The sequence below is a fragment of the Mustela nivalis genome (genome assembly GCF_964662115.1).
Source record: "Mustela nivalis genome assembly, chromosome: X".
Classification (NCBI taxonomy): domain Eukaryota; kingdom Metazoa; phylum Chordata; class Mammalia; order Carnivora; family Mustelidae; genus Mustela; species Mustela nivalis.
The window spans coordinates 126,955,473-126,965,513 of NC_139040.1; the positions used below are offsets into that span (position 1 = coordinate 126,955,473).

General features: G+C 49.6%; 1 protein-coding gene across 2 annotated transcripts; it reads right to left on the reverse strand.

The window, feature by feature from the left end:
* Window positions 1–2,262: 2,262 nt before the first annotated feature.
* On the reverse strand, window positions 2,263–9,746 carry CLDN34 (claudin 34). Of its 2 annotated transcripts, none has more exons than XM_082717133.1 (2): window positions 9,308–9,746; window positions 2,263–3,215 (listed from the first exon to the last, which is right to left on the reverse strand). In XM_082717133.1, exon 2 carries the CDS (start codon window positions 3,209–3,211, stop codon window positions 2,546–2,548), a length of 666 nt encoding a protein of 221 aa, XP_082573259.1. In that variant the 5' UTR covers window positions 3,212–3,215; window positions 9,308–9,746; the 3' UTR covers window positions 2,263–2,545. The 2 variants fall into 2 exon arrangements, with proteins under 2 accessions (XP_082573259.1, XP_082573258.1); XM_082717132.1 differs by lacking the exon at window positions 9,308–9,746 and adding an exon at window positions 6,992–7,589.
* Window positions 9,747–10,041: the final 295 nt, after the last annotated feature.

Below are 10,041 nucleotides of genomic sequence, written 5' to 3' on the forward strand. Positions count from 1 at the left end.
TTCCCGGGGTCGAGTCCCATATCGGGCCCCCTGCTCAGTGGGGTGTCTGCTTCTCCCTCTGTCCTTCACCCTGCTTGTAAAAAAGAAAAGGAGTTGGGGCGCCTGGGTGGCTCAGTGGGTTAAAGCCTCTGCCTTCAGCTCCGGTCATGATCCCTGGGTCCTGGGATCGAGCCCCGCATCGGGCTCTCTGCTCCACAGAGAGCCTGCTTCCTCCCCTCTCTCTCTGCCTGCTTGTGATCTCTCTCTGTCAAATAAATAAATAAAATCTTAAAAAAAAAAAAAAAAAGAAAAGGAGTCCATATCTTTTAGAGATGTGTACTGAAGTATTGAGGAACACGGTAATACACTGGCAGGGATTTAGTACAAAGTAAACCAAGGCTGGGCTTGGTGAGAGTCAGTGAGGAGAGGGTGAAACACTAGAGGCCCATAATGAAGGTTCTCCAAGTTGAGAGAGTCCACGGGCTGCCTCCTTTTGAATGCATTGGAAAATTTCCATAATAAAAACATGCAAACAATCTCATGAGTTCTTGATACTCAGGAAAAAAGACAAAAATGAAAACGGATAGGGAAAACAATTTTAAAAATACGTTGGTGAACACCAAGATTAATGCATTCTTCCTCTTTCCTCTAGAAATTTAACAATTAAAGGGGGAAAATGAAGCATTTGCCTTGCCTTTTGTGTATGAGCTGAATTTTAGAGAACCAAGTGGCCATACCTGAGGAGGGAATCTTTTCTTCTTTACGAAAGCATCCCAGCTACTAAATCTGACAAGAACGTTCACATTAGAAAATCACCACTTGTAATCCTTAGTGCAATAAGTGATTCCCACAAGGACCATAAGAAGTGGAAGTCTGATGACATTTATAAGAGGGGTTGGGTTTTCCTCTCTGGATCCACGCATCAATCTTGGCATTGCTAAAAAGGTAAATTATGATACGCCACCTGCTATGAGGTACTCCGGGCATTGCTTTAGACATACTCCTGCACAGGGGCGCCTGGGTGGCTCAGTGGGTTAAGCCTCTGCCTTCGGCTCGTGTCGTGATCCCACGGTCCTAGGATCAGGTCCCATATCGGGCTCCCTGCTCAGCGGGGAGTCTGCTCCCCCCTCTCTCTGCCTGCCTCTGCCTACTTGTGATCTCTGTCAAATAAAATCTTAAAAAAAAAAAAAAAAGAAATACTCCCGCACAGAGAGTTGACCTGGGCTCTAATGAAGCCTTGAATTGTAACAAGTTTGATGCTGGGACAACTGACCCACTTTTCTTGGGCAACTCAAAATGATTGAAAAGAAAAAAAAGGCAAGGGCGCCTGGCTGGTTCAGTCAGTGGAACATGGGACTCTTGATCTTGGGGTTGTGAGTTTGAGCCCCATGTTGGGTGTAGAGATTACTTAAAAATTAAAATCTTCAAGGGGCGCCTGGGTGGCTCAGTGGGTTAAGCCTCTGCCTTCAGCTCAGGTCATGATCTCAGGGTCCTGGGATAGAGGCCCGCATCGGGCTCTGTGCTCAGCAGAGAGCCTGCTTCCTCCTCTCTCTCTGCTTGCCTCTCTGCCTACTTGTGATCTCTCTCTGTCAAATAGATAAATAAAATCTTTAAAAAAATTTAAATCTTCAAAAAGAAAAAAAGGCAGAGGGGGTGCAATAAGGGGAGTAGTTTAGCTTAAGATTTAAGAGACACAGTGAACATCTTCTGCAGAAAAAGTAAAACTGTAGAATTATTTTTGAGGCATTTAAAAATTCTGTTAAGTATTTGATGACAAGGAAAAACTTAAATTTTTAAAGGTATAATATGGTTATGCAAGGAAATGCCTGGGGTTTCCTTTAATATGCTTTGAAAAAAAAAAAAAAAAAGGTTAAAAGCAAGGAGCTATAGGGACGCCTGGGTGGCTCAGTGGGTTAAGCCTCTGCCTTCGGCTCAAGTCCCACATCGGGCTCTCTGCTCAGCAGGGAGCCTGCTTCTGCCTCTGCCTGCCACTCTGTCTGCCTGTGCTCACTCTCTCTGACAAATAAATAAATAAAATCTTAAAAAAAAAAAGCAAAGAGCTATAAAGCTAGTATAACAGAATCTTGATTGATTGTTGAGTCTGATAAGGGGTGAGTGGTGATTTATTCTTTTATTCTACTTCTGCATATTTGGGGGAATTTTATATGATAGAGCGATGTTGCTCACCATACCACAGGAAATAAAGTGGGTTGTTTTTAGCAGAAGCTTAAGAGGGAAACGTGAGAAACACAGAAAATCTCATTTCGACACACCAGGTTTATGTAGTGCTTATTTATTCAACAATAATTAAAATACAGATCTAATAAGACCAATAGGCAGGCGAGGAAGATTTTTTTTTAAATGAAATTTCTCGATTCAATCAAAGAGCTGATGAATCAACGAAACAAAAGATACAGAAGGTAAAAGAAAGAGTTGGCCATCTTCTGCCCCAAGCTACCTCTGCCATGGTCTGGAATCTTTGTAAATATTGGATAGGACACTCTGCTAATATTTCTCATAAACCCTTGGCCATCCTGGATTCGCAAAGCCGATGAAATCAGGAATTTCACATGTTGGAAGTCTGAGGATGCACTTGGGTAGCCGTGGAGAACTTGTGGGACAGGAAAATCACCCCGCTCAGCAACATCATGAAGGCGGCCAGACACGCCACCAGGAAGGCACTACCGATCTCCTGAGTGTTTGGCTTGAAGGGAATCGACAGCGACGTGGGGAAGGAAATGCCCTGCTCGCTCATCACCGAGTGGTAATTCCAGACCACGGCGATGGTGATGCACGCGCCAGAGGCCAGGTTCAGGATTCCCGAAGCGATGAATGGGTTGAAGGTGGCGTTCTCCCGCAGGATTCCCAGGTACGCGTTCCTGAGAGCGAAGATGATGGAGGCTCGCCCCAGGAGGCCTAGGATGCTGGCGATCAGCAGGAGGTTTTGGGAGACACGAATATCAAGCGGGAGATACGTGTCGCGGTAGCTGTACCGTTGACACAGGGTGACTTTGTTGTGGTCGCTGACGTGGTGGTACACGCAGACTTTCCACATGCCCACGCACACCAGGCCCGGGGGCAGGAGGCCGTTGTTCTCTATGTACCACACTCTCCATTCCACGAGGCCCATGGACGTGGTGGTCAGGATCCAGCCCACCGTGGCCATCGCAAAGCCCGCCACCTGGCCGTTGGCGCTCGTGATGAGCAGCAGCATGGCCACTGCGCACCGCATGGAGCTGCGGACAGACACGGGGTGAGAGAGGGTGAGCGGCCGCCTCGGGCTGGGACGCGCCCCCGTGGGCCCCGCACGAGACCGAGAGTGGGGACCCGAGACGTTCACGCTCTGCCGGCGGGACACAGGGCAGGCCGGCTTCGGGAAGGGCCGGTGGCCCTTGTCATCGGAAGTCCGACACGGCACCGACTTTCAAACAGGCACTTCCGCTTCTGGGCATTCGTCCCCAAATGAGACCGGCCACGAGCAGAAAGTGGTCATCACGGCACTGCGCCGACTGAAAAATGGGACACGTTCAGGCCCAGTGACTGAGCCCGGCTGAATTGTCCCTTGGTGCCGAGTCGGTGCCGTGTCGGTGCAACCGGGCTAGTACGCGCCGTGGCTCAGCACGCGGCTGGCATCGCGCAAGGGGCCGTGCCCCGTGTCTGGCTGTTTTCCAGCTCCAGCCCCGCAGGGATGCTCTGCTGCCTCTCACTGGGGGCCCCAGTCGGCTGTGGGGACGGGCCATCGGCTCAGTGTTTGGACACCGGGACTGGTTGCATGTTTGGGCCGTTAGGAGTAGCGCTGCTGTACGCATTTCCAAGCGGTGTTTCTGTGCGTGTGTTACTGGGCAAGGAACAGATGGCAAGTCTACGCTCAACTCTTCAGAAAGCGCTACCTGCTACCCCGCTACCTGCTACCCCGCCGGCCCCACCACTTTGCGTTCCCATCGGCATCGCGCGAACGTTCCGTTTCCCCATCTCTGCTCCCGCAGGTGTTGGTTTCGTCTTTTGGATGACATCCGTTCTAATTGCCACGGAGACGTAATGTAACCGAAAGGAAGAAGGCCACAACGTACCAAGGACAGGCGGTAAGCTACAAAATGGGACATCTCGTCGTGGCTCTGAGAACTGGAAGTCTGTATGCTAAGTTAGTAAGAGACATTTTTAACCGGGTTAGAGGGATTATGAGTTTTAAAATACATATATATATATATATAATTATATTATCTTATAATATTTCAATATATTTATATATAATTATAATACATATAATATAAATAAAGTATAATATATGAATATATATTTTATAGTTATAATATGTAGTATATCATAAAATATATATTATAAAATATATATATTTATAGCACACAAATCTTAAGTGTACAGCTCAATAAATTATTGATAACCACAAAGGCACCTCTTGGTTTAAAATACGTAACATTACCACTTCCTTGTTTGTCTTTAGTGCTCTTTCACCTCGCGGCATGCACCCGTAGAGCATCTCAGTTCAATTCTGCCTGTTTTCCAAAACAGGGATCATGCAGTCGGCATCCTTTCACTGGACCCTGTTTACGACCTTGGATTGTGATTTTTTTTAAATGATGTCTGGCTGTTCAAGCCTTTTAAGGCATTTCTTCCATGAGCATGATTTTTTAAAATAGAAACAATAACTAAGGCTTCATTGATATTATGAAGCTATGGAGGATGAATTATATCTGATACATAACTACACTGCAGGACGTTATTGGTCATTCATTTGCCATAAGACACAGCAGATGTAACAGTAGAAGAGTATTTCACAATGCGGGAAAACACCCGTGGTAGGTGAATGTAAAACAGATAATAAAACTCCCAAGTTCCTAGTGTGATCTTATTTTTGCCCACCCTAAATAAGCAAGACAACATGCCTCTATTGGGATTACTAGTGATTTTTTTTTCATTTTTTAAAAAGATTCATTAATTTGATAGCACAAGCAGGGGGAGTAGCAGAGGGACAGGGAGAAGCAGCCTCCCCACTGAGCAGGGAACCCAACTCAGGACTCCATTCCAAGACCCTGGGATCACGACCGGAGCCAAAGGCAGCCGCTTAACTGAGCCCACCCAGGCAGCCCACTGTTTCGTGTTTCAAGGTAAGAGTCTATCACTTTTCCAAATGGGGAAAAACAGGGGCACAGGCAACGGGACGCAAGCATAGTGAGGAGTATGAGCGGGAGTGGAGGGCCGTGCATGGAGGGCATGGAGGGCTCCAGACCTCCCGTGGGGGCCTCCCACACTGGCATGTATTTATTTACCATTCACGCGTGGTTTGCGTGCGAGCAAGAGGTGTGTGTCTGCGAGGAAAGCCGTTAGAAATATCTCGCTCAGTGAAAATGCATGTTGCAGAAGCAAGTGTATAGAAATGGCTCGGTTGGGGCGCCTGGGGGATATGGTCGGTTACGTCCGACTCTTGGTTATGGCTGGGGTCGTGATCTCAGGGTCGCGAGATCCAGCCCCGCGTCAGGCTCTGTGCTCAGCGCGGAGTCTGCTTGGATCCTCTCTCCATCTCCCTCTGCCCCTGCTCTCGCCTCTGTGCCCCACCGTGCTCACTCTCTCTGAAATAAATCAATGGCTCCGTGTCAGTGAAAACTAGGGCGAACATCTAACACGTTTAAATATGTATAAACACAATATAGGAAACATGCTTGCATATGAACAGAGAATTCTGGGTGTGGGAAATGTTTAAGAGTTGTGGCCTCTGGGAAGGAGGACTGGCTAAGGGCCCTGGAGGTACAGCCTTCCCTTCGCTGCCCAGAATCCTCTCTGCCACGGTCTCAATTTTCTGCCAGAAACACGTAGTGCTCTTAAAAGGTAAATGATCAGTTAACCGAGAAGCAGGACAGAGGCAGGTCGCAGCACCGCAGAGGGAAGGAAGTGTTGCTGGGCCCCGGGCTGAGCTGGACCTCGGGGAGGACGGACAGGGAGGGGAGGGCACAGGAGGACTTCGTGGGGAGCGGCCCGGCCTCCCGAAGCACTTCCGAGCCCCGGGCTCAGTGCCACGTCGGCAGTTCCTCAACTTCTTGGTCTCGGGACCGAAAAGGTCTCTGCACTTTGCACTTGGAAGCGGGAGAGGCAGGCAGTTACTGGGTCAAACGTTCTGGAGACCTGTACCCTTAAAAATGGTTAAAATGGTCAATAATGTGATATATATTTTCCTGCGATAAGAAGCAAACAAAAAAAAAAAGGTATTGACCCCAAAGAGTTTTTGTTCCCACAGTTTGCATCCATCCATACTTACCGTATTAGGAATTAAAACTGAGAAATATAAGATTGCTTATTAATTTATGTGATAAATACATATTAACAAGGGTTTTTATGAAAAGTGACTATATTTTCAAACAAACAGAACTTAGAGGATATTGCTTTCAGCAATCTACAAATTGTGTGTAAATGATACACTAAATTCTAAAAATGTAGGGAAAGAGGCAAATCAGCAGAAGCACGGTTCAGGATAGGGATGGGGACAACCGAAACCACCACCTACAGTACGAGGGACAAAGGACTTGTGGGGTTATCTGTACGATGGAACACTACCCAGCTTGCACAAACGGTTATGATAGCATTTGTGGTGCTTGTCGTAAGTACTCAGTGACACACGCCCTCCAGCTGGGCAGAAAACAGTGTCTCACTTACTCATAATTCACTTAGCAGGAGGCCAGGACCCAGGCGGCATGGGGACTTTGTTGAGTGCGCCAGATGGGTCCCCAGAGGCCTCCTCCAGAAAACTCCTGCTCAAACCTGAGGTCATCTGTGGGATGGAGACCCAGCCCAGCGCTGATGGCCTGTTGAGTCAGAAACTCCTAATAGAACCCCCAGGCTCTCTGTAACCCTGCCAGGAGGCCAAGAGGAACATGATCACATTCTTGCTCTCACGGAAATGTTACAAAGCTCCATGACCTAATGGGAAAAGTGGGCACACCGACCCGTTTGTCTTTGGCTCCGGGGGAGATCTGCTTCTTGCCATCGGCCTGGGGTTACTTACCTTCTGTGGATGCTTGCTACCCCCTCTGCCATCAGGCAGCCGATGCCTTCTCTGCTAACAGGCCACTTCCAACCCACCTTCGGATGGGGCCACTGGGACTTTGAAGGATGTTGTCACAACAGTCAGGATCTCATCTCATCGAAGTCCTCTGGCCCCACTTATGAACCACTGACAAACCTACATCAGCACTTATCCAACATTCTAAAACCTTGGGAGAGAATTCTGGAATAATGGGGCCACTGTGACATGGGACCTGAGTGGAAAGGACAGCCATTTTAGGGTTCGTCTACCATTTACTAAACTCCCTAAGAGAATCATAAAGGCAATGCCTCCTCCTTAGGAGTTCCTCCTTCCTGCTCCGCCCCACCCCCACCCCTGGTTCTTACAGATCTGCCTGTTCTAGCTCACATAAACACAGTCCTACCATATGCGGCCGGTGTGTCTGGCTTCTTCTGAACATGTTTTGGGGGCTCATCTAGAGATGTGTGGGGACTCTGTTCCTTTTCATGGCCTAGTAATATTCCACTGTACAGCTACACTACCGTTTACTTAGCAGAAGGTGGGCACTCGTGTGGTTTTCCTTTTTGGGCTGTTATGAGGGATGCTGCCGTGAACGGTAATGTCTGAGTGTGTGTATGGGTATAGTTTCATTTCTCTTGGGTATGTACCTAGGAGCAGAACTGCTGGGTCACAGGCTAACTCTATGTCTACATTTTGGGGGACCACCAAATTGTTTCCCTACATGGCCGCACCATTTGCTAATCCTACCAGCAAGGTAGGAGGAATCTACCTTCCCCGCCTCCTTGTAAAGCTTGCTGTAGCTCGCCTGAGTTTGACGACTGCGTATATGGAATCACCATGGGCGCTCCGTGTAAAGGACCCTTAGGAACAAGAGGCACTTTAAGACTGAGCCTCATTGTAGTTTTCTGGTTATTTTCTGGCCTCGGGAAGTTTAAAACACAGATATTCTTACCAGACTCTGGCTCATAACCTGAACGTAGTTTCCAGCCTTCGAATTTAACAGAGCTTTGTGAACTCTGAAATGCTTTTTCCAAGATGGGAAACCTTTCAGTGGAGTGTTCTAGTAGGTGCTAGTCTTCACTAACATTTGTTAATGTACACCTCACACTTTGCCTGACTTCTGACACGTCTTTGGTTCCGATTGGAAAGTCTCTAGGTCTAAGGCGGAACGAGGGCCTGTCCCAGAGACGGTCAGATTTTTTGTTTGTTTTACTAGCCAAGGAGGTCCAATTGGAGGGCTCCATATATCGGGTAATGGGAGAATATGGAAGAGAAAAGGGGGAAGCAGAGGGTGAGGACACGTGCAGAGAAGCAGTTTCAGCAGAGATGGGCCTTGTGGAGGATGAAAGATGGACCTGAAACCGGGCAATGAAATACCAACAAAATAAGCGGCGGTGACCTACAAGAACCCCAGTGAGGCTGTCTCACGACGACGTGCCTGTGGCGTCACAGCCCAAAGGCTACGGAAGGGAGAGAGAAGGGGGATTAGGTGGTGCCGAGGGGAAGGGCGCCGCCCCGCGCTGGTCAGCCCCGTCCACCGCCCTCGGTCTGCCCTGGTGGGGGACGCTGATGTGCTGCCGCTCGAATCCACGCCAGGAGAGACCAGGAAGGGGCATCCGGATGGGAGAGCAAGGAACAGCAAGTTCATCTTTGAGAGCGACTGAGACAAACACTTGTAGGATGATCAAGGAGTCAAAACACAACGGAGGAGAGGACAGGAAACATGATAAAAACTCGAAAAATTAAACGTGAAATCACCGCGTGACCCAGCGATCCCAGCTCCGGGTGCAGACCCAACGGAAGAGAAAGACACCCGCGCACCACCCCCTTCCCGCCCCGACATTCACAGCCAAGAGGCAGAAACCCGAGTGTCCAGCATGGATGGCTGCAGAGACAAAACGGGGTCTCTACACCCCCCCGAGTCTCCCCACCAGCCTGAAAGTGGAAGGGAGTCTCACACTGGCTCCGACTCGGACGAGCCTTGCAGACACCGCAGGGAAACAAGCCAGTCCCCGGGACAAAGCGCAGGACTTGCTTCCAGGCAGCACCTAGAGCAGCCGGAGTCCTAGACACGGGAAGCAGGACACGGTGGCCAGGGGCTGGGGACAGAGGGATGTGGCGGGTGGCGCTGCACGGGCGCTCAGTTTGGGAAGAGGAAGGGGTCCCGGCCGGGGATGGTGATGGCGGTGGAGGGCCGTTGTACACGTGCCCACGAACCGCACACTTAGTGCAGTCAAGCAACCCGTCTGTGTTCTTCTCCCCACCGTCACACACACACAGCGAGAAGGGCCATACCTCCGCCCGGCAGGGACGCGGTCTCCCGGGGACCGAGTATCTGGGGAAGAGGACAGTTTGCCACCCAGCTGGGCGTGCAGAAGCCCACGCCGCTCCTCTAAGGACAACCTCAGGGCTTCTCCGTGGCGGCCCTTCCGCAGGGACCACAGAAGATCTCTGCCACCGCACCAGCCAGCCGCTCGCTTTTAAGGCCGTCCCCACCTCCCCGCCTTCCGCGGTCCCCACATTCTGCCCCCAATTGTTCTCGCTTTCCAAGTTCTCAGTTGCTAGGTACAGGGGATGTCCGGGGCGGGGCTCAGGTGGTTAGACGGGGGCCTCTTGACGGCAGCTTGGGCTTTGGTCTCTGGGCCTTAGTCTTAGGGTCGTGAGTTGGGGCCCACTCAAAAGAGAGTAAGAGAACACAAAAATAAAAACAAATAAAAAAATAAAACAAACCCTTGTTGGTTCGGTCCCCAACGCCAAGACACATTGTTCTTTCATTGATTAGTGCACCCCTTTGCTTTCTTTTCTTCGTCACATATCCTCTCCTTTAGGTTTTCTTTGAGGGGGTAGGTAAGGCTTGCCAGTAGACCACCAGAGACCACTTTTTTTTTTAAGATTTTTATTTATCTGACAGATCACAAATAGGCAGAGAGGCAGGCAGAGAGAGAGGGAGAAACCGGCTCCCCGCTGAGCAGGGAGCCCTATGCAGGGCTCGATCCCAGGACCCTGAGATCATGACCTGAGCCAAAGGC